Source organism: Mizuhopecten yessoensis, unplaced genomic scaffold, assembly GCF_002113885.1.
Source record: "Mizuhopecten yessoensis strain PY_sf001 unplaced genomic scaffold, ASM211388v2 scaffold7473, whole genome shotgun sequence".
NCBI classification, from domain to species: domain Eukaryota; kingdom Metazoa; phylum Mollusca; class Bivalvia; order Pectinida; family Pectinidae; genus Mizuhopecten; species Mizuhopecten yessoensis.
Genome location: NW_018407065.1, coordinates 76,182 through 101,466, shown reverse-complemented (window position 1 = coordinate 101,466; position 25,285 = coordinate 76,182). Strand labels below are relative to the sequence as shown.

At 36.7% G+C, this 25,285-nt stretch overlaps 1 protein-coding gene across 9 annotated transcripts in view; it reads right to left on the bottom strand.

Annotated features, from left to right (window-relative positions):
* Positions 1 to 23,825, bottom strand: part of LOC110453592 (WD repeat-containing protein 59-like) — a 46,308-nt gene extending 22,483 nt beyond the window's left edge. For 6 of the 9 annotated variants that reach the window (XM_021502578.1, XM_021502583.1, XM_021502581.1 and 3 more), the window contains exons 1-20: positions 23,749 to 23,825; positions 21,927 to 21,976; positions 21,161 to 21,305; positions 20,821 to 20,906; positions 19,432 to 19,512; positions 18,079 to 18,116; positions 17,786 to 17,874; positions 16,140 to 16,256; positions 14,917 to 14,994; positions 14,003 to 14,242; positions 13,547 to 13,768; positions 12,731 to 12,892; positions 12,048 to 12,143; positions 11,252 to 11,429; positions 10,759 to 10,828; positions 8,510 to 8,663; positions 8,118 to 8,266; positions 7,227 to 7,308; positions 6,371 to 6,483; positions 2,223 to 2,349 (exon numbers count right to left, since the gene is read on the bottom strand). In XM_021502578.1, the coding sequence (XP_021358253.1) occupies positions 2,223 to 2,349; positions 6,371 to 6,483; positions 7,227 to 7,308; positions 8,118 to 8,266; positions 8,510 to 8,663; positions 10,759 to 10,828; positions 11,252 to 11,429; positions 12,048 to 12,143; positions 12,731 to 12,892; positions 13,547 to 13,768; positions 14,003 to 14,242; positions 14,917 to 14,994; positions 16,140 to 16,256; positions 17,786 to 17,874; positions 18,079 to 18,116; positions 19,432 to 19,512; positions 20,821 to 20,906; positions 21,161 to 21,305; positions 21,927 to 21,976; positions 23,749 to 23,802 (2,331 nt within the window). In that variant the 5' untranslated portion in view covers positions 23,803 to 23,825. Of the gene's footprint in view, positions 1 to 907; positions 956 to 1,755; positions 1,765 to 2,222; positions 2,350 to 6,370; positions 6,484 to 7,226; positions 7,309 to 8,117; positions 8,267 to 8,509; positions 8,664 to 10,758; positions 10,829 to 11,251; positions 11,430 to 12,047; positions 12,144 to 12,730; positions 12,893 to 13,546; positions 13,769 to 14,002; positions 14,243 to 14,916; positions 14,995 to 16,139; positions 16,257 to 17,785; positions 17,875 to 18,078; positions 18,117 to 19,431; positions 19,513 to 20,820; positions 20,907 to 21,160; positions 21,306 to 21,926; positions 21,977 to 23,748 lie in introns of all 9 variants that reach the window. The other 3 variants (XM_021502577.1, XM_021502580.1, XM_021502582.1) reach the window with 2 other exon arrangements.
* Positions 23,826 to 25,285: the final 1,460 nt, after the last annotated feature.

Below are 25,285 nucleotides of genomic sequence, written 5' to 3'. Positions count from 1 at the left end.
GATATCTAAATCCTCAGAAACATGCATCAACAGGTACCCCTGTAGGAAAAACACATGGACTGATAACACTTCTCAAGCTCAACAGGGACACAGGGGTGAGAGCACGCTATCTGTCCTGGGAAGGAAGGAAATAGTGTGTGGTACTGGAATTTTCCAATAGACCCCCAGCTCTGTACAAAATCTGGTATCAGAAATAAACAAAGGGCTATAACTCTATATAGAGGGGCACAAGACCATATTATGCAATATTCTACGATCCAAAAAGTACCCACATACAAAATTGGCCATTTGTAGGCAACAGAGTTTTTGAGATAAATCTTAACCAATGTGATGTATGGATGAACAGAATGCAAGCTTAGAGTTTTTAATGTAAGAACATGTCAGATATCTACAGGTTTGTAAGGAGAAATGAAACCAATGCAAAACGCTACATTCTGGACAGATCTGTGTAGAGAATTTAACGTTTATTAAATTTAATACTTTGTAATTACAGATTTGTACGGAGAAAATGAACCTTCATTTAATCCCTTCATACTTTCGAAATTATACATCATTATCATTATGTAGATCATTACTGCTGAACCTCATTAAGGTTAAAATGTGGAAACTAAATCACAGACAAATATACATTTATGTGGTTTTCTTTAACTTACTTTACTAGTACATGTATATCATATTTTCTCAAACTATAGGACTGACAGCTAGTCCTAGAAAGTCTATTGGATTAAGCTTTGCTGAAGAATTACCAATACATATTTTTGACCTTCTTGGACCTTTTGTTGACCTTGAGCATTTTACAAGCCTTTCCCAAATAGCAAATCAGAAAACTAGGGAAGCAACAACTGATGGATTTGCATGAGGTATTTGGATGAAATGAAATTCTCATACACACTGTCTACATACTTACCGGTGCCCCTTCCTTTTTTTCAAATATTTGAGGCAGACTGTAGCGCACCTGAGCATATTCATACATTTATACATTCACATAGACAACTTCTAGCTTACTTGAACATTTTGTGTTTCCAGAGGTAAAACTCTGCAAATATTATATTTGATCAAAAGTAGATTTTCATTGTCTGGAATTATTGTGGAGAACCTAATCCGCTTGTACACAACAAGAGGGATTTCTGAACTGCAAATAGGGACGTACTTCAACCTTGTACACAAGAAGAAAGTTCTACAGAAATACTGATGATGACTTTGTCCAACCGTGTAAATAATGAGAAATTTCTACAAAGTTATAGATGATGACTTACTCCAACTGTGTACACATCAAGAAAGTTTTATAAAAACACATACATCAATTTATTTCTTCCCTGCGCGAAAGATTTCTTGTATAGAATAAAAGAGTTCTACAAAATACAGATGATGACTTAGTACAACCTTGTATAGAATAATGAAATTCTACAAAATACAGATGATGACATAGAATATCATAGAACAGAATAATTCTACAAAACTAAAAATGATGAAATATACAAGGTTATCATTTCAAGATGAACAAAAATGAAAGCTTTCTACATTAATGTTTTTGTTTTTTTGCAAAGTAGATTTCCAAACTGGTCTTTACAAGTTGCTTAAGTTATTTTTTCTAAACCAAGGCAAAGCAGAAAACACAGAATCATAGTGCTGGTTCTGAATGGAATTTAAATTAAGAGGAACCAATAAGAGACAGCAATAAAACTCCTAATAGTACAAAATGTTGACACACCAAGAGAAATACCACAGAACACTTAAGCACAGGTTGACACTTACTTCAGCCACCTGAAGGAACATGGCAAAAGACACTTTAAAAAATATTTCCTTTCTAAATGCATATCTTAATCAGAAATATTTGAATAATTTAACAGGATCTAGATTGTAAAAATGAAAATAACAAAGCCAACGATATCCTATAGCAGCCTGTTGACAGCCTGAGGGAGATACTGAAAACTGTGTACCCGAAACTTTCTATATCCAGACTCTACAGACAATGAACCGGTAAAATACACTGTGGCATTATAATTTACTTCTTAGAGAATAGTACTGAGTAAATCTGTGACATCTAATAATGTGAAAAATAAGGGCAATACTTTAATGAAAGATCATAAAAAGGAACTAAAGCAAAACAAATTGTTGACAAGAGATAAATTAACACGTATCAAGCTAACATTTGTTGCAGATGATGTAAAATAGCCCAGGGGGACACACGTCCGTGTGGTTACACCCTAGTGAACACTTACTGTTGGAGGGATGTACTCAACGGATGATGACTGGTGTAGAGGCCTCTGTACTTCCTGTTTGTTCCAGAACACACAGCACAGCATCGCTAGTGTTTGTACGTCATGTAGACTACTGTAGAAGTCCATCCTATTTATACAATAACATGTTATAGTGTTTGTACATCATGTAGACTACTGTAGAAATCCATCCTATGTATACAATAACATGTCATAGTGTTTGTACGTCATGTAGACTACTGTAGAAGTCCATCCTATGCATACAATAACATGTTATAGTGTTTGTACGTCATGTAGACTACTGTAGAAGTCCATCCTATGTATACAATAACATGTTATAGTGTTTGTACGTCATGTAGACTACTGTAGAAATCCATCCTATGTATACAATAACATGTTATAGTGTTTGTACGTCATGTAGACTACTGTAGAAGTCCATCCTATGTATACAATAACATGTTATAGTGTTTGTACGTCGTGTAGACTACTGTAGAAATCCATCCTATGTATACAATAACATGTTATAGTGTTTGTACGTCATGTAGACTACTGTAGAAGTCCATCCTATGTATACAATAACATGTTATAGTGTTTGTACGTCATGTAGACTACTGTAGAAATCCATCCTATGTATACAATAACATGTTATAGTGTTTGTACGTCATGTAGACTACTGTAGAAGTCCATCCTATGTATACAATAACATGTTATAGTGTTTGTACGTCATGTAGACTACTGTAGAAATCCATCCTATGTATACAATAACATGTTATAGTGTTTGTACGTCATGTAGACTACTGTAGAAGTCCATCCTATGTATACAATAACATGTTATAGTGTTTGTACGTCATGTAGACTACTGTAGAAATCCATCCTATGTATACAATAACATGTTATAGTGTTTGTACGTCATGTAGACTACTGTAGAAGTCCATCCTATGTATACAATAACATGTTATAGTGTTTGTACGTCATGTAGACTACTGTAGAAATCCATCCTATGTATACAATAACATGTTATAGTGTTTGTACGTCATGTAGACTACTGTAGAAGTCCATCCTATGTATACAATAACATGTTATAGTGTTTGTACGTCGTGTAGACTACTGTAGAAATCCATCCTATGTATACAATAACATGTTATAGTGTTTGTACGTCATGTAGACTACTGTAGAAGTCCATCCTATGTATACAATAACATGTTATAGTGTTTGTACGTCATGTAGACTACTGTAGAAATCCATCCTATGTATACAATAACATGTTATAGTGTTTGTACGTCATGTAGACTACTGTAGAAGTCCATCCTATGTATACAATAACATGTTATAGTGTTTGTACGTCATGTAGACTACTGTAGAAATCCATCCTATGTATACAATAACATGTTATAGTGTTTGTACGTCATGTAGACTACTGTAGAAGTCCATCCTATGTATACAATAACATGTTATAGTGTTTGTACGTCATGTAGACTACTGTAGAAATCCATCCTATGTATACAATAACATGTTATAGTGTTTGTACGTCATGTAGACTACTGTAGAAGTCCATCCTATGTATACAATAACATGTTATAGTGTTTGTACGTCATGTAGACTACTGTAGAAATCCATCCTATGTATACAATAACATGTTATAGTGTTTGTACGTCATGTAGACTACTGTAGAAGTCCATCCTATGTATACAATAACATGTTATAGTGTTTGTACGTCGTGTAGACTACTGTAGAAATCCATCCTATGTATACAATAACATGTTATAGTGTTTGTACGTCATGTAGACTACTGTAGAAGTCCATCCTATGTATACAATAACATGTTATAGTGTTTGTACGTCATGTAGACTACTGTAGAAGTCCATCCTATGTATACAATAACATGTTATAGTGTTTGTACGTCATGTAGACTACTGTAGAAGTCCATCCTATGTATACAATAACATGTTATAGTGTTTGTACGTCATGTAGACTACTGTAGAAGTCCATCCTATGTATACAATAACATGTTATAGTGTTTGTACGTCATGTAGACTACTGTAGAAGTCCATCCTATGTATACAATAACATGTTATAGTGTTTGTACGTCATGTAGACTACTGTAGAAGTCCATCCTATGTATACAATAACATGTTATAGTGTTTGTACGTCATGTAGACTACTGTAGAAGTCCATCCTATGTATACAATAACATGTTATAGTGTTTGTACGTCATGTAGACTACTGTAGAAGTCCATCCTATGTATACAATAACATGTTATAGTGTTTGTACGTCATGTAGACTACTGTAGAAGTCCATCCTATGTATACAATAACATGTTATAGTGTTTGTACGTCATGTAGACTACTGTAGAAGTCCATCCTATGTATACAATAACATGTTATAGTGTTTGTACGTCATGTAGACTACTGTAGAAGTCCATCCTATGTATACAATAACATGTTATAGTGTTTGTACGTCATGTAGACTACTGTAGAAATCCATCCTATGTATACAATAACATGTTATAGTGTTTGTACGTCATGTAGACTACTGTAGAAGTCCATCCTATGTATACAATAACATGTTATAGTGTTTGTACGTCATGTAGACTACTGTAGAAATCCATCCTATGTATACAATAACATGTTATAGTGTTTGTACGTCATGTAGACTACTGTAGAAGTCCATCCTATGTATACAATAACATGTTATAGTGTTTGTACGTCATGTAGACTACTGTAGAAATCCATCCTATGTATACAATAACATGTTATAGTGTTTGTACGTCATGTAGACTACTGTAGAAGTCCATCCTATGTATACAATAACATGTTATAGTGTTTGTACGTCATGTAGACTACTGTAGAAGTCCATCCTATGTATACAATAACATGTTAGTGTTTGTACGTCGTGTAGACTTCTGTAGAAATCCATCCTATGTATACAATAACATGTTATAGTGTGTGTACGTCATGTAGACTTCAGTAGAAATCCATCCTATGTATACAATAACATGTTATAGTGTTTGTACGTCATGTAGACTAGTGTAGAAGACCATCCTATGTATACAATAACATGTTGTAGTGTGTGTACGTCATGTAGACTAGTGTAGAAGACCATCCTATGTATACAATAACATGTTAGTGTTTGTACCTCGTGTAGACTTCTGTAGAAATCCATCCTATGGATACAATAACATGTTATAGTGTGTGAACGTCTTGTAGACTAGTTTAGAAGTCCATCCTATGTATACAATAACATGTTGTAGTGTGTGTACGTCATGTAGACTAGTGTAGAAGTCCATCCTATGTATACAATAACATGTTATAGTGTGTGAACGTCGTGTAGACTAGTTTAGAAGTCCATCCTATGTATACAATAACATGTCATAGTGTTTGTACGTCATGTATACTACTGTAGAAATCCATCTTATGTATACAATAACATGTTAAAGTGTTTGTACGTCATGTAGACTACTGTAGAAATCCATCCTATGTATACAATAACATATGTCACAGGTTTTGTAAGTCAACATGATCACTGTAGAAGTCCATATTAAGTAGATATCACATCACAGTGTTTGTAGAAGACTAGTAGATCATACATCCTCTGTATTTGCATGGCATGTTCCCTATATCAACTTACCAAATAAAAAAATCATTTGTCGATGAATGCCCGTGGGGTTACATAATTTGGTTGTATCAACATTTCTATGTTTCTCAATACGATTCTTGGCACTGGCAGTTAACTTCAGATAACATCTTAAATAGCTGTGAGTCAATGGCAAAAATTATGAAGACTGAAGATATAAGAACCCTTTCAATTAAATGACAGACTTCTTATTTTTTAGAATGAAACTAAACAGATCAAATAGCATAACTCCCATAAAAATAGCTGGATAAAATATAAGTGTGCAAAACTTGAGAATTCCAGTATACTTTGCTTTCACTTTGTTGTGGAAGTATAAAACTGTTTAAACCTTTCACACCTATGTAACTTTAGTAGACTCTACCATGCATTAATATGGATGAGTCCATTATGGTCTACAGTGGTGGAAGGGTTAATAATGTTATAACCTACAACAGACAGGCAGACACACCACTGCCCTGGTCAATGATGGTTGTGTGATATAGATATCCTTTTATCTTCACAATAACTGTATATTTACATGTGTTTCAGCAGCTGTCTTCCGAATGGGTGCCTTCCCCATGGACTGCCATCATCAGGGTTGGAGGACGGAGCAAGTCGTTTGTCAGACATCAGTGTCACCAGATTCCACAACTGTCAATCATTATCACATCCACAGATGATTAGTCATGGAAAATGGTATTTTTTATAAATTTTAAAATTACAACACACATTTATAACACTGAAATTACTTTTTTGTTTTGTTATTTTAAGCGATTGTTTATAAAGAACAAAAAATAAGCACACTGGACTGTGTAGGCATGTCTCCACCTAACAGGAGTCCTATTTCATGAGACAGTTCATTTACAGATTTGGGGGATGTTATGATCATACTACAGTTGAAACAGTACAATCATGTACTTATCTTGAACAATGAAACAAGGGAGATGATTCTAAATCCAGGAACACCAATGACGTCTGTCCCACTGCAGGCAAAATACCAGAGAATTCCATTGTATACCGTTATCACCCCTTAATTTCGTCTTAGATTTAACTGTAGACTGATTCATCAAATTACCTCTGAACAGGTAGCTCAGTTGGTAAGAGATATCTTAATGTAACTGAAGGTTAAGAGTTCCAATCTCCTTTTGTCTGGTAGAAATTATAACTCCCAGAACAATAATGTTGATTTTTATTTGCTTGTATATTTCAGTTTTCCATAAAATTTCTGCAAAGTATGTGTTTCTTTTCAGAAATGATTTATCAAAGATGTTGTCACGCCAGTAAAAAGATTTTAAATTGATAGTTGCAGTTTGTTTGCAGTGGTATGGGTTTCCTTAAGGGAAAACACATGCTTGCCCCCATTTTGTATATACGAGGCCCTTTGATGTACATACCTGTACTAGATCTTTCCTGCCTACACCAGCTGCCTGAGCAGCATTGTGTCGACACATTGCTGGGATGTCATTCAAGTCTATCCTGTAAGTCAGTAATTAGAGGTAGAATGAGTACACATCTTTATCATAAAACACAAGCATGAAAACTATCCATGTGAAAATATAAAATGTCATTAAGGCCAAAAAAAATGATAACTTGGTTCTCAGGCCCGTGCGCATTTCATGGCACCGATTTTATCGTGAAAGTAATAAAAAAAAAAAATGAATGCGCCAGCCGCCATCTTTAAAAAAAATCCGGAAAATTGGTCCACATGTCGTTTTTACTCGTTAGTCACCCAAGTCCCAAAAACGTTTGAATAAAGGTAAGGATTGAGATACAGGCAAGTGTTAAAATGATTATGACTTATTAGTCTTGTGTACAAATGGCTCTCATTTCGGTACAAATAAGGAATGGGGGGTTCGTGATTCTCGTCTGGAACATTGTGGGGGGATTTTCGTAGGCTTGCTCTATGACGGGTCTCTACACAACTATAAAAAGACAAGGTTATGTCCACAATGAACGTTTTACAAACTACACAATAAAAAAAAATCGCCCTCGTCTCGTTTTTTCCATGTAAAACGAAAAAAAATATACGGCCCTGCCGCATCTATTTTGAAAAAAATTGGCCCGAGAACCAAGTAATTAATTTTATTTGGCCTAATCTCATTAACTTGCAAATGATGAACAATCATTTTAACTCTTTGTCTTACTGACTTAAACATTTGATTAAATGCAAAACATAAAGATTTGGAAAGCCACTTCAATTTAAGACAAGAAATTCCTATACCAGGAATCTAATTAGATTTGACAATTGCCACAGAAAGACTTCAGTTGTTTGTCATGTATCTTACCTGTAATGGGTGCCCAGGTTTTTATTGATAGGTAACAGATAACTGCTGTCATAGATCTTGACCGGGGCTAGATGAGGACCTTTCTGTTTGTCAAGATCTTCACTCTTGTCCTTGATCACTTTTGACTTCATTCTCATGTTGTTTTTTCTCTAAAATTTAAAAAAAAAAAAAAAAAAATAGAAAAATGTATGCTTAGGAAAATACTACAGTACAAACTCCAGTATATGTCCACAAATATGAAGGTAAAAATCTGTTGAAAACAGAGACTACGGGTGGTTGCCTAGACAAAATTTTGCCTACAACTGAGTGGGGAGACAACAAAACAACCGTCAATAGACAGATGAATACCACCTTTCGATAATCTTACAGTACTGTACTTCACTAAACGGTACCTTCTGGTCTTTATAGTAGTAGGACTTGATAGTAAAAGGATCGGAGGTTGTGGGCGGGCTACGAGCGAAGGAGTACTGTTGGTATGGCGTAGGGGCAGTGTGACTGCTCCGTATCCTCGCTCGCGATCCGTACTGGGTCAGATCTGACAGCGCTCTGAAAGTCAAAGTTACGGTCTGTTAATTGAATGTTAGATGTGGAATGTAATATAAAATCACGGTCTGTTTATTCAATGTTAGATGTGGAATGTAATATAAAATCAGAGTCAATTAGGTTCAAAATTATGTATGGAACATGCAGGGCCCAAAAATTTGTTAAACTTATTCCTGGGTGCAGGGCATTTTAGCCAAGAAAGCCTGGGTCCTGACATGGTTTCTGTAGGTCTGCCAACAATATAAAGGTCAACGATAAATATCAGTTAAATAAAATATACTATGTATTAGATTAAAATATCCAATGAAATTATGATAAGATGCTAAAATGGCACATTTCAAACAGCATGTGCTTGACGTTATGATGATATTTCTTTTTGAACCTGTGAACGTGTAGGTCTGATTGACGTTTTACTATTTTTTGGCTAGGTCTGCTAGTCAATTTTCTGGGTCCAGTACCACAGACTTGAGGAATTTTAGCCCTTGACACGAATTGGACAATACAGTTGTTTGGTTTACTGTCCGCCCGATGTGTGATAGTGATGCTGATAACGACTTACTGATGGAGTGGTCTGGGCTACTGGTGAGTATGGTATGATTCACATTAGAGTGAGAGGTCTTAAGTTTGGGTTAGGTCTTACTTATTTTGTGGCATGATCCAACTTAGTACTTTGCAATGAGGTCATAATTATATTTGGGTAAGATCTCACTTTGGGTGTGGTCTGACTATCTGTACGAGTGTAGTCAGACTTGAGTGTGGTCTGGCTATCTGTACGAGTGTAGTCAGACTTGAGTGGGGTCTGACTATCTGTACGAGTGTAGTCAGACTTGAGTGTGGTCTGACAATCTGTACGAGTGTAGTCAGACTTACTGTGGAGTGAAGTCGTACTAACTTTGGGGTTTAGTTGTACTTTCTGTGTGATGTAGTTGTACTTACTGTGGAGTGTGGTCTGACTAACTGTGGGATGTAGTTGTACTTACTGTGGAGTGTGGTCTGACTAGCTGTGTTATTTAGTTGTACTAACTGTGGTGTGTAGTTGTACTTACTTTGGGTGTGGTCTGACTAACTGTGGGATGTAGTTGTACTTATTGTTGAGTTTTGTCTGACTAACCTTGTGATTTAGTTGTACTTACTGAGGTGTGTAGTTGTACTTACTGTGGGTGTGGTTGTACTTACTTTGGAGTGTGGTCTGACTAACTGTGGGATGTAGTTGTACTTACTGTGGAGTGTGGTCTGACTTATTGTGTTATTTAGTTGTACTTACTGTGGTGTGTAGTTGTACTTACTGTGGTGTGTGGTTGTACTTACTTTGGAGTGTGGTCTGACTAACTGTGGGATGTAGTTGTACTTACTGTTGAGTTTGGTCTGACTAACTGTGTGATTAAGTTGTACTTACTGTGGTGTGTAGTTGTACTTACTGTGGGTGTGGTTGTACTTACTGTGGGGTGTGGTTGTACTTACTATAGTGTGTAGTTGTACTTACTGTGGGTGTGGTTGTACTTACTTTCAGGTGTAGTTGTACTTACTGTGGGGTGTGGTCTGACTAACTGTGGGGTATTGTTGTACTTACTATGCAGTGTGGTCTGACTAACTGTGGGATGTAATTGTACTTACTGTGGGGTGTGGTTGTATTTACTATGCAGTGTGGTTGTACTTACTGTGGGGTGTGGTTGTACTTACTATGGTGTGTAGTTGTACTTACTGTGGGGTGTGGTTGTACTTACTGTGGGTTGTGGTCTGACTAACTGTGGGGTGTTGTTGTACTTACTGTGGGGTGTGGTTGTACTTACTGTGGGGTGTGGTTGTACTTACTATGGTGTGTAGTTGTACTTACTGTGGGGTGTAGTTGTACTTACTTTGGGGTGTAGTTGTACTTACTTTGGGGTGAAGTTGCACTTACTTTGGGGTGTAGTTGTACTCACTGTGGGGTGTAGTTGTACTTCCTTTCGGGTGTAGTTGTACTTCCTTTCGGGTGTAGTTGTACTTACTTTGGGGTGTAGTTGTACTTACTTTGGGGTGTAGTTGCACTTACTTTGGGGTGTTGTTGTACTTACTTTGGGGTGTAGTTGTGCTTACTTTGGGGTGTAGTTGTACTTACTTTGGGGTATGGTCTGCTCCTGTCCTAGCTTTTTTAGCCTCTCTTGCTCTCCCAAATACGACAAGAAATCCTTGACAAAAGGAATAATAACAATTGTTGAATATTCATAAACTATAAGATTTTAAGAAAAAAATTGTAAAGGATTTTTCTAGGCACTGACTTTGATTTAAATGAAGGCAGACAAGCAAATGATTATGAAATTATTCACTGGTGTTTTTGATGGCAAGTCTGAAGCCATATCTAACATACCCAGTATTTGCTAATTAAGATTAAGTATTTGACCTGATGATCTAATTATGTTCTAAAGTGCATTGTAATTGGTATTCTTAGATTTAAGTACTTCCAGTTCCATTTTCAACAGGCGATCTAATCTAAAACTGTTTAAACAAAAAAAACTAATGCTCTATATCAAATTAGGCTGCATAAAAGTATGCCCCACTATTGCGGGTTAAGGGGGTGATCTCCTGTAACACATATCAAACAAAGAGGTCACCTGCAGCACAGAAGCGCGCTCCACTGGTTCGGGGGAAAGGAATGTTGTGATCTAACAAGTAGTGGTATGGGCCATAGTGGGCTGAAAACTTGTTATGGCCGTGGAGCTGTTTCGTTGGTTTGTGAGTAAATGGTAGATGCATTGAAGTTTCTGATTCTGGAGTCCTCCTGTCATCAATCTGTTGTATAATAGAAAGGACACGAGTTAAACTCACAAGGTAAATTCATATAATTAACACTTTGTCTAAATCATACACTGTTTTATCTTGATTTTTGTCTTAACTAGAACCGTCATCCAGAGGATAACTATTACCCCCCGCAGATGCTGGTAGTTAATCATCAATTAGTGACATTGACCTTGGGGTTTCTGGACAAGTTATTTCGCATAAAGGATAATAACTCCCTTAAAAAGTGTTGAAATCTGAAATTAAAATGCCGGTGCACAACTACAAAATATACTTATCATTAAAATGAAATTAAAATAAAATCTGCCAGTTAATTAAGATGAAGTTTTCCGGACAAGTTACTGCGAATGACATCCAGACAGGGTGATTCCAGTATACCCCCCATCCCCCTAACTTCGTTGTGGGGGGTATAATTAGCAAACTTTGATTTTGACAATGACAAAGTACACATACTGGTTACCCAGTTCCAGAAGTGTCTGGTACAGATACCATTTGTCTTCAAAAACATTTCATTTATGACTCAAAAGACTGATATATGTTGGACAGATTTCTCTGCCGTTAAATGGATGGCCTGTGAGTAGATAGGCATGGGCAGAACAGTAAGTAACTGACCGTGAGTTTCTCTAGGTAGGTGGCCAGCTGTCGGAGAACCGGCTCCAGACAGTTAGTGTTCCTGGTGACGTGCTTCAGACAGATATCTGTCAGGCCCTGTAATGGTAGCGATACAATGGGATATCTTAGTCTTCACAATCACACTGGAGCATAATACCAACTATACACAGGTCAATTCTTCACCTTCTTGAAATATATTTTATCAGAAGTTTACAAATGTAGGACATTGTTGAACAAAAACAGGATGCATAACTGATCTTTTTAATGAAAACTGTAAAATTCATAAATAGATAAAAACATTACACTGCATCAAATTTAATGTGATTTACATTCAAAGATCTTCTAATGATATTTTCATCAATGATTGTGAATGTATTGTACTTTGAGTGATACATTTTATTCTTATTGTAAGGCTCTAGTTGTGAACACTTTCCAAGAACCATTTTTTACCGTAACACTTTCATTTGTAAGTTATATGATGAAATTAATTAAAACTTCTTGACACCATTATTTTATATCAACTACAAAACTCAAGCCATAGGTGTGTGGTTTTAAAGTAAAGTATCAAAATAAAATTATCAAGAGCTATTCATGCTCTTTATTTCCAATGTATAAAACAAGGGAGAAAATGTATGATGGTCGAAACCTGAACTGATTTTGGCGTGCCCAGTGTGAGAACCTACCAGATGGAGGCGCTGCTGTACTTTGTTGTTGATGGTCGCGAACAGGATATCCAGACTGGGCATGTCATTATTGGGGTAGTTGTCGGGGAAGACAAGCTTGAGACGCACATTGTGATTGTTGGCCATCGCTAGGACTATGCATGTTCTTGTGGTAGGGTTTAACTGTGGGATATGAAACATAGGAGTAGAGTATTTGTATTAATCCTACAAAGCAACAGGTGACATTATTCATCAAAGCACGGCCATATCCATGTTCAATATATTCCTGAATTCAACAATATTAACGATATTTTTTAATACTCTAGTTTTATTTTCAAGAAATTCGTATATTAAAACTATATCCTTGTTGGGCAATTGCATATTCATGCCCTGATATGAATCTTTCAATCATTGACTTGTTGCATTTCTCATGGGTGTTCTTAGCATTTATATGAGATTTAATTGGAAGTGTACATGTGTAAAACCAGAATTTTTGATGTGCAGAGGAGAGTAATTAAATTTTAATGCTCAGAAACCAAAACAAATTGGAAGCTTATAACTTCAAACAATTTTTAACTGAAATATTCTTACTAGTAAAACATTCCCAGATGACTGAAATCAAATTTTGTGCACTTCCAATTTCATTTCATGCCAAAAGCACAGGCTTTTTCTCCTTGTTTTTCATCCGCATCTCAAAATAATCATGGTATCAAACATATACCTGAGAACTACTCTTGTAATACAAGAAATTGAAGGATACATCCTTTTAGAGTAAATATTTATCAGAGCTAACTGCTATATGGAAACCTGTTCCAGGGTATTTAATACTATACTTACTTCCTCAACAACAATATTGGGTATCTCTACATTGACCAATGAGAACTCTTGTTTCAGTGTGCGTGGCTGCTGGGCTGTGATACTGTCGGGACTGCCTGATGGTTGGCGGGTTGTCTCCCCTCCTTCTCCCTCTTCCCCCTCGAAGCTGTTGGTACTGCTGACTAGGGACATGGTACTTAGCTCTTCACTATCAGGCAGGTCTCCAACATCGTGGCCACACAACTACATAGACAAATAATCCTATGATAACATCAGGGCAACACAACTATAGTATGTATACAGCGTATCATAATCGGGTCCAGTTGACAGTGTTATATCATCATATTCTTAAATGCCTACTACTAATTCTGCAATCAACATGTAACACACTTTTTAATTATACAAATACACTACCATAGACCTTCATAATGTTATACTTAGTATTATATTGTTTCAGTAACTGGTGCCCTGGCTTACCTTCTGGTGCTGTAGGTCCACCTTCCACACTCGAAGGGTCTGATCTCGCGCCCAAGTAACTAACTGAAAGTCTCGCTCCTCTTCTGTCTGCTTCCGCCACTGGAACTCTAAAATGGCGTCTTGATGGCCCATGAACTGGTGCACAAGTTGGACATTGTCTTCGACGGTCCAAAGATACAGAGAGTTGTCTCCCCTCCTAATCTGTGGCACGGCTACTGTTACTAACCCATGACCAAATGGCTGAAATAAAAATATATGCATTAGTCCTTTTTATCCTTACACACACCTCATATTTACTTTCAGTTGTTATCACCTTGTATGCACTATGACACAAAATGGAACCTGTGTAATCAAAAGCATGTCTATTCTAAACAAAAATACTTGGTTCCTTTGTTGTTCAGTTTTGACAGGTTTCATTTCTAGTTCTTGCATTTAATCCAGAATATATGTTATTTAGCTGAAGCAAGCTTACTAAGCTTAATAAATATAGTTTTTTAGATTTTTTATACATTCTCTGAGTTTGGTTTGTTTGTGTTTTACATCCTATTGGAAAGCTATGGTCATTTAAGGATGTGACAGGTTTTGGTGGTGGAGGAAATCTAGAGTTTGTGGAGCAAAACCACTGACCTGTGGACAGTAACTGGTGATCCAGTTGTGGAGGGCTAGTGATCCAGACGGTCATATGCTTTAACCACTCGGCCACTGCGGCCCCAACATTATCTTAGTGTTAAATTCAGTACATATGGTGTATACAAAACTAGACAGACCCCTAAGTTGATATGGCCGTGTAATTATTTATTTGATAACCAGTGGTTATACTTTTTCTGTAGTTTAAATACTTTTAAAATAATTTTTTGAAGTTGTCAAAATGACCAGAGCTCTCATGTATGTATATATTTTATTGCCTTTCTTACCGTGTATCGTGCCCTCCATACTGGACAACCTGCCGACATGGAACCTTTAGCTTGGCGGAAATTGGTTACATCCCAGAACTGTAACAGATACAACATGTGATAGGAGTTACAGTGAGCTGACCTGTTGTGGTGCTGTTATACTTTTTGATATCAACACCATGTCTGACCCCTGTAGGTGTGATTAAGTAATTCATTACAGTATTCATTTTACATCTACAGCAAACCAATATTAAACACATAATTTACCTTCAATGAATGTAGACTTGTGCTTCATCAAACTTCACATCAATATAACTAGAATGCCAAAATTGCATGTGCTTGATTGCATTGGGTGCTGCTTTCATTCTAAAAGACTGTTGCTTCCACAATGTTCAGAGGCATTCCAAATAGACAATCATAAACAAAGGTACATGATGACAACAACAGTTTATGTTGACATCAGTAAAACAAAACACTCAACACTAAATTATGAGGGTGATGTCACTTCGGTCAACCTCTGTAGAGCTAATGCTCTCAGCATGAACCACGCATTAGATTGTATCACTATGATAGCCAAGCGGTTCCCTTTTTTCAACATTTTCTTGAAATCTTAAACTTAAGCAAAGTAAAAAACAAGTGTTTAACAGATTCATACATATCAGTAAAATGCAGAAGTTTGTGACAACGGTAAGGTTTGTATATGTGCTATGTGAAACAACAACAAACAGAGGAGTACATAGTGTTTCTTCATCTTACAACAATATATAGCAGCAAAAGGGAACTCAAGCTCACTTCACATAACCTAGCCTAGAATTTAAACTATCAACTTAATGGCATTAGCATGGGAAAAAATTGCAAGCATTAGTAATGGTGTCGATATATGGCATATAACGTGAACAGTCTATGTATGATAGGGGTGTTAGAACTGTGTGAATGTGACTGTAACCTGTATTTTTATAAATCAAGTGACTATAACTTATTGTTAAGGATTGAGGCTGTATGGCATTGATCAGTTGGACATATGTGACAGTACTAGATCTTGTTACAGGTTTGCTGTTTGGTGGCCTCAACCACTGATATTATGCAATGGCCATAACAAACGCAGACACTGTAAAGATGAGTGTGAAAACCATATAGTACCAGAATGAGTTGGAACTGAATTCTGAACTCACGTTTGAGATTAAGAGTTTTTTTAACAATGTTTAAACACTTAAAATTCAAAAAGTTCTAATGCTTTACAGTACCTTGACTGAGCCGTCCTGACTGGCAGTAGCCAGACAGTTCTCACTGTGGGGACTCCAGTCCAGGCCATGGATCTTAGACAAGTGAGCCGCTATGTAGGTCAGCGGAGAGTTCCCTTTCTGAAAGATAAAAGTAAAATTATGATCAATAGATCGAACAGCACAATTGTGCACCAAATTGTGCACCCTCAGGAGAAAACTCATATTCCACATACCTACATATGACAGACTCTTATTTAATTTATTTCACATATAACTGTTCCTTTTTCATAATAAATCCAAACTTTTCTATAAAGTATTTGCATGTACATTGCATCTATATAGATTGAATAATCTTGGACAGTGATACAGTAAAACCTCGTCTTGTGATTTTGGCGGTATAACGAGTTGGAGGTATATCAGGTTTACCGTTTTGAACCCAAGTGAGCACACACCAACTGAACTTATACTTAAAAAAAAACAAAAAAACTTCAGAGTATGTTTTTTTTCTTCACAATTGTAATTTAATGTATCGAATTGTTGAGCGTGCAAAACATAATCACAAAAGGTATGGAAGTGTCGCACATAAATAATGTCTAATTAATGCTGTGATATCCCGACAACGTCAATGCAGAATTAAGTAGGAGCTATGTTGACTTCCTTGTTGTCGTCATCATTGTCGTCATCATTGTCCAGGTTTGTGTGTGTGGTGACAGTTTTGATAACATCATTGGCTTCAACATTGGCCAGGTTTGTGGGTGTGGTGACAGTTTTGATTACATCATTGTCGTCATCATTGTCGTCATCATTGTCCAGGTTTGTGTTTGTGGTGACAGTTTTCATAACATCATTGTCGGCATCATTGGCCAGGGTTGTGTGTGGTGGCAGTGTTGATAACATCATTGTCTTCATCATTGGCCAGGTGTGTGTGTGTGGTGACACTTTTGATAACATCATAGTCGTCATCATTGGCAGGTTTGTGTGTGTGGTGGCAGTGTTGATAACATCATTGGCTTCAACATTGGCCAGGTTTGCGTGTGTGGTGACAGTTTTGATTACATCATTGTCGTCATCATTGGTCAGGTTTGTGTGTGGTGACAGTTTTGATAACATCATTGTCGTCAACATTGGCCAGGTTTGTGTGTGTGGTGACAGTTTTGATAATATCATTGTCTGCTACAACTTCATTGGGTTGAAAAACAACAAATAGTAAGTAATTGGCGGTATTTAACAAGGTCAAAATAGTGTGATTTTAACCATATGTTTTGGAAATACGATGGTGAATTGCGGTATGCAGGTTTGGCATTACAACGGATGCATTAATGTTGGGGGAAATCTGTTATGAGTAAATTAATGGCTGAATGCGGGTTTTGCGGGTTTACGGGTGGCATTACAACGGGGTTTTACTGTATTTGTATTGATATAATACCAGAACAATTGTGATATCTTGACTTACATGCAATGTGACCTCTGCATAGCTTTTTGAAAAGCATATTTACTTAATAGATTGATGTCAAAACTATCATGTATATTTACTATTGCACTCATGATATTCCAGTAAATCAAGATTGAAGAGACAGTTTTTACAGCAATAATACTTAATATTAGTAATCATAAAACACTTGCGATTATGAACCGACAAGTAAAGGTGGCCGAGATTCTATACAAACCCTAGGGTCCCAGAGACGAACATCACCCTCATGGGTTGTGGCAAACTGGTTGGTCTGGATTTTGTTCCACATAACTTGTGAGGCCCCCGCTGTAAAGAAAACATTTACTGAAACAGGTGCTTTCACAACAGAGTTCATATTTTGTCCTAATCGTGTATGTAAAAGGTCACAGACACCCAGAATTACACAGCTAATGTAACAAGACAGACATATCCCTTGTCCTGTGGTCAATATACAGGTAAATATGAGGACAGAGAAACAAATCCCCAGGGCAATAAAGGTGATATACATACCCACTGTCTGAAAGGATGACTGCGGCTTTCTAGGGTCTCTGAAATTAATTATAAATATATAAACAAATGAACATTTAACAAGTAATACCAACTTCAGTCCTTCCATGTTTGAATGACACTGTAATTTTAAAGTAAAAATGTCCCCCCCCCCCCCCTACACCCAGTAAGAAAAATGCATGTTTACAATAAAGCAAAAGTCCAAATTCAGCTGTAGTATATTACTTTCAATTCATAAAAGTAGTGATCTTGACAAACTGCTACCTAAAACAAGTGAACAAAAAAGTTGGTAGAAATTGCAGCACGAATAAGCTCCTTGTTCGGGGACATATTCCCAATTATACGACTAAAAATAAACACGAGTTCAGGTTCAAGGATATATTATAGAAATTAGTCTATAGTGCCCTTGACAATACTTCGTTATCCAGTGGCTCCAAAATAAATAGAGATATCCCTCTACCACAGGGGCATGATGTAACTTACTGAACCTTTCAGGGGTTTCTCTGTAAATTACTGAACCTTTCAGGGGTTTCTATGTAAATTAATGAACCTTTCAGGGGTTTCTATGTAACCTACTGAACCTTTCAGGAGTTTCTATGTAAATTACTGAACCTTTCAGGGGTTTCTATGTAAATTATTGAACCTTTCAGGGGTTTCTATGTAAATTACTGAACATTTCAGGGGTTTCTATGTAAATTACAGAACATTTCAGAGGTTTCTTGGTAAATTACTGAACCTTTCAGGGGTTTCTATGTAACTTACTGAACCTTTTGGGAGTTTCTATGTAAATTACTGAACCTTTCAGGGGTTTCTATGTAAATTACAGAACATATCAGAGGTTTCTATGTAAATTAATGAACCTTTCGGGGGTTTCTATGTAACTTTCTGAACCTTTTGGGAGTTTCTATGTAAATCACTGAACCTTTCAGGGGTTTCTCTGTAAATTACTGAACATTTCAGGGGTTGCTATGTAAATTACTGATCCTTTCAGGGGTTTCTCTGTAAATTACTGAACCTTTCAGGGGTTTCTATGTAAATTACTGAACATTTCAGGGGTTTCTATGTAAATTACAGAACATTTCATAGGTTTCTTGGTAAATTACTGATTATTTTATGAAGTTTATATAGGTGTATCTGATGTAACTTAACGTACATCCCAGAGGTGTATGAAGGTATCTACAGAGTAGGAGGCTAACTTACCGTACATCCCAGAGGTGTATGAAGGTATATACAGAACAGGAGGCTAACTTACCCTACATCCCAGAGGTGTATGAAGATATCTACGGAGTAGGAGGCTAACTTACCATACATCCCAGAGGTGTATGAAGGTATCTACGGAGCAGGAGGCTAACTTACCGTACATCCCACAGGTGTATGAAGGTATCTACGGAGCAGGAGGCTATCACATTTACATCAAATGGAGACCAATCTATGTCACTGAAACACAGCAATATCACAATATAGTTAATGAAAATGGTGACAGTATAAAATCAGTCCAGTAATTGCATTTGTTTCAATGTACTTCTCCTTATTGATACCTAGTTAAATATTTTTTACTTTTATGTAAAATAATCAAGCGTCATAGGTACTTTTAATACTAAGAAGTATAAATAAATACAGCACATCCACTGGAATTTCCTTTGGCTTAATGATATACAAAACGTGACAGTGACATGTACAAATGTATCTCAATAATATAAAACAGTTATCTTATTAGTAGTCATTTAGCCTTCAATATTGATGATGAATTTGATAAATACACTACTTGAGTAACAATTTACCTTTCATCATTTACTGAAGTTTACTTACCTGTCCTAAATTGGTTCTGAAGCTTACCTGAAAGTGTTGGAGAATTACCCTTAACTTACCTGAGAGTCTTGGAGAATGTTTTAAGCTTACCTGACAGTTTTGGAGTAACCCTAAGCGTACCTGAGAGTCTGAAGTGACCAGCCTTGGAGAGTGACCCTGAGGCTTACTTGCAGGTGTTTGAGTCACCCTGAAGCATAGCTGACAGTCCTAGAGTGACTATGTATGAAGCTTACCAGACAATGTTGAATCATCATTGAAGATTACCATAGTGTGCTGGAGTGACTATGCAGCTGTCTGATCTGACAGTGCTGGAGTGACCACAAATGTTACCTGACAGTGTTGGAATGACCACAAATGTTACCCGACAGTGTTGCAATGACCATGAGGCATTTTTGCCAGGGCTGGAGTGAATGTAAGCTTACCTTACACTGCCAGTGTTAGAACTACTGTGAAACTTACCTGAAAGTGTTAGAACTACCGTAAAGCTTACCTGACAGTGTTAGAACTAAAATGAAGCTTACCTGACAGTGTTAGAACTACCATGAAGCTTACCTGATAAAACCTGACAGTGTTGGAGTGACCATAAAGCTTTCCTGACAGAGTTATAACTACCATGAAGCTTACCTGACAGTGTTAGAACTACCATGAAGCTTACCTGACAGTGTTAGAACTAAAATGAAGCTTACATGACAGTGCTAGAACTACCATGAAGCTTACCTGACAGTGTTGGAGTGACCATGAAGCTTTCCTGACAGAGTTATAACTACCATGAAGCTTACCTGACAGTGTTAGAACTACCATGAAGCTTACCTGATAAATCTGCTAGAGTGACCATGAAGCTTAACTGATAGATCTGGAGTGACATGAAGCTTAACTGATAGATCTGGAGTGACCATGAAGCTTACCTGATAGATCTGGAGTGACCATGAAGCTTACCTGATAGATCTGGAGTGACCCTTCATCATACACTGGTTAGTACAGACACCATCCTTCCATGCAAACAAGTCCAGTCGCTCATTACACTAAATCATACAAAACACATGTAAAAGTGGACTTGTTAGAAGCAGCTTATGACTGACAGTATGATATGAGAATGAAAACTATCTTTTCAAAATTTTAAACATTCATAGTACTATTATCATCTTGGCAAGGTTGTGCATGTGCTTGGGATTTTATCAATAAGATAATGTTGTCAATGAAAAAATTAAAAGGAGCGTGGTTCTACTGACAGCTGTCATACAGTTGTAGATATGCTAGGAATAGGGGTTCCACTTACAGCTGTGACAAAGTTGTGGGCGTGTGAAGGGTGGGGGTTCCACTGGACACAGTTGATATCCCATTTTTCCCACTTGCTCTGCCGTGGATGTCTGGCCAGTGGTTCCGTCGGATTTCTCAGATCAACAAAGGTCAAGGCCTTGCGACTGTAGGAAACAAATTGATATTGAAGCAGTATTAATCTTTTGTGTGCATTACAATACATACTGGTTTACTGATGAATATTTTTTCTGTAAATGACTAAATAGAAAAATTTCTTTTAAACAAGTCAGTTATACAATTACTTTATTCATAATTTGATATCAATGTGAATATGCATAGCAACATATTTTATAAACATTACTTTCACTATGCATAAAGTATTGTGACTTCAATCTACCCATTCTCAGAAACTGTGTTGTCAAGTTTACAAACAAAAGTACATGGCTTTTGAAATATATATAATAGGACTTTAATACATATGTACACAGACACATGTTAAGTAATTAATGGTACATTTCCTAAATAAATTGTATATAACTGTCAGTATCAGGATTTTTAAGAAAATAGATCAGAATGTTTGTCTGTATAATGAGGTAGTTAATTCATGTGTCTCTGTACTAAATCCACTTCAAATGTAAGTGAAACAATAATGCAATATTTGTTGTGATATGTGAGGAGGATTCTACAGTGCTACTTCACCTATACATGAATGTAAGAACACTACCAAGTAGGAGACTCAGTGCAATCTGAGATGTCCTCTGATATCTATGAGCTAGAGCACTTACCCAGCTATTACAGTCACGAGCCCCAAACAGTCCACAGCCATAGACTTCGCCTAGAACACACATAACAGATTTCTTTCTGGTTACTATTTTTATTAAAAGAAATCTATTTTCAACAAGCAAGGTAATTACAATACCAGTTTATAATACATATACCTCTAAAAATATTGTATGAGTGATGTTTAATATTGCTTATTTTAATAAAACACTTGGTCTAAAATACACAGTAAATTATAGACAATAAGACTGAATGTACACAGACCAGTTGTAACCTCGGTTGTGTTCTTGTTTTTGCCTAGCTTTAAACATCCCTGGTGTAAGTCAACAGCTTCTGAATAACACTACTTTATACCTACATCAAGTAGACAGTTCAACAATTTTCACTTACTTTTCAGTGTTTTTTCTGTCTGTACATAGGATTGAATAAGGAACTCATTCTTCATGAAAAAATTACTTTTTATTGCTAAAATGGACTTTAAATTCCCAAGCCAAAATCAATAAGCTATTAAATGATGATCTACATTATGTAAGCAAGCTAGGTTTTTAATAGGGTAAGTTAAGTAAATGCCAAATGCTTTACATCCTCCCCCTGCCTAACGGCAGCCCCCAGCCCCCCACACACACTTAGTGATGGTCCCATCTTTTGCAATATCAGATAGGAGGGTGTTCCACTTGCAATTGGTCCTTGGGGGAAACAGTTTTAAATTGTGCGAAGGTAACTGGTCATGGTGATCAGTTGGAATGTCAACTGTGGATCTTTCTCCTCTTCCATTTTGTGTGATAATGCGCTTAGTTTTTCCTTATGGCAACTCCATCAGTCTCCATCTTATAAGTAAGTCCACACAAGCTAAGCTTCTTCCTTTCACTATTTAATGGACCTCAAACCAGTTTGAGATACTTATCCAGAGGAAACTCTCCTGCTGTTGAACGTTGCACTATATCAGGAAACCAATGGCCCTATTTCTTTTGGCAACAATCTTGCTGACCTGTGTTTTCCACAATCAACAAAAAGAGGCGGAACGGAAATCTTCTAACAAGAATGATATTTTCTGTTTTTGGTCCATATCAATACAGTATGTTGATTAGTCACTCCCATGAATTACAAAATGTCGTTTGCTCAGGTGGGAAATTTTGAACGATTGAAAACCGAGGACTCTACTGACGGAATGTAGCAGCTGTTGGTGATAATAAGAGCGGATTTGGATTAATAAATAATCCATTTATCGATACATGTGGTGTCAAAGCAGATTTTTGTTGTCAACATCTCAAACTCTTTGATTCCAAACGGTGTCGGAGGATTACACGTTTTCATATATAGTAGTGCGCTCTGGCCCCACACCAATTATCTATCTGTCAAAATGTCTAGTGTCAGAGGAAGGTCAGGCTACACTGTAGTCAATGTGTAGGTCATAACCCTGTGCTAGTAGATAATGTAATTGCCAATGCATGCATGGTATCGTTTTAACAGTTAGGAGACAGATAACAGCATACAGTCTTCACCGACAGACAACACCGTACAGTCAAGCATACGAAGTTATTTAGTACAGGAGGGTGACAATTTAACAATAATCGGCCCCCATATTCCAAAACAAAATAAAGAATTACACAATACACATACAAAAGTTTAGACTAGTGTAAACAAAACGCAAAAGCCACAACAGCAAGAGCAGTTTTATGCAATGTTGTTGTCATGTTTGTTTCGAATTACCCACTCACTTTTCAGTAAAATTACGACTTTGCACTCCATAAAGGAACGGAACTAGAATAAATAAGTAGTATAATGGGTGTGTATCTCACTGTTTCCTCCCGTAATTCACATAATTACCTGTAGATCGCCATAATCTGCAACAATTTGTTCTGAACTCCACATTGTTGCCATTCTCCATCTTCTTTTTTCCTGTAACTGAGTCAGACAGGCGCTTGAATACTAAAGCGTTTGGAACGCTTAGATCAGTCAGCATGTGAAAAGTCTGGTTTGGTTTTGATTTCGCCCATCGACAATTTGAGACATTTAAGGCCTTAGATCTTATTCAGAGTTTACTCTTTTTTTTGGAAGAGTAATACCATGCTGAACTTTTCTTAAAACCAACGGCAAGCCAAGTTACATTGTATCTTACAACTTCTAGGCCTAAATTATTCAAAGAGGATTGTCGATTATCATTTATTTCATAAAATCATAGCAGATACTCTACCGTATGATAGCTTAAAACATATTTGAAATATCTCTAAATACACCGTACAGTATACATGATACAAGATATTGTATTTTAACATGAAATACGAGGCATTTTTCCTCGAATAGGAAGCCGAGGCTGGCTTGATAAAAGGATAAATACTGTTAATTTCATGCATATTTGTTTAAGTATATAAAATATACTTATATACAATGGAAACGATCAAAATGAAATAACGTGCCCATAAAATGAAGGTATTTGGATTGTTCCTGTAGACTGAGTATCGTTCCCGTCCCTTAAATTGATTGTTCCTGTAGACTGAGTATCGTTCCCGTCCCTTAAATTGATTGTTCCTGTAAAGTGAGTATCGTTCCCGTCCCTTAAATTGATTGTTCCTGGTGACTGAGTATCGTCCCCGTCCATCAAATTGATTGTTCCTGTAGACTGAGTATCGTTCCCGTTCCTTAAATTGATTGTTCCTGTAGACTGAGTATCGTTCCCGTCCCTTAAATTGATTGTTCCTGTAGACTGAGTATCGTTCCCGTCCCTTAAATTGATTGTTCCTGTAGACTGAGTATCGTTCCCGTTCCTTAAATTGATTGTTCCTGTAGACTGAGTATCGTTCCCGTCCCTTAAATTGATGATTCCTGTAGACTGAGTATCGTTCCCGTCCCTTAAATTGATTGTTCCTGTAGACTGAGTATCGTTTCCGTCCCTTAAATTGATTGTTCCTGTAGACTGAATATCGTTTCCGTCCCTTAAATTGATTGTTCCTGTAGACTGAGTATCGTCCCCGTCCATCAAATTGATTGTTTCTGTAGACTGAGTATCGTTTCCGTCCCTTTAATTGATTGTTTCACTGGTATTCGTTTTGTTTTACAGTCACCGAACACATTTATTTCGAGTTCATTCTACTTTCTATATTCTATTTTTTTCCCTGTCAGTGTCATTTTTTCATTTTGTCTTTCATTTTTTATCAAATTACTTTCTTATCTTGACTTTAGAAAAAACTCGAATTACATTGAAGTCATTTTATGTTCTTGCAGAAATTTCTTGAATTATAGCGATCTAATAGAACCAAGAATAAGCATGTTTCGATATTTGATTTCACTGTTTCATCTCACTTTCGAGTTTTAGAGCATTCCTGAGCGATTCGTCGAACTGCGATGCCTTTCCACAGATTAATTA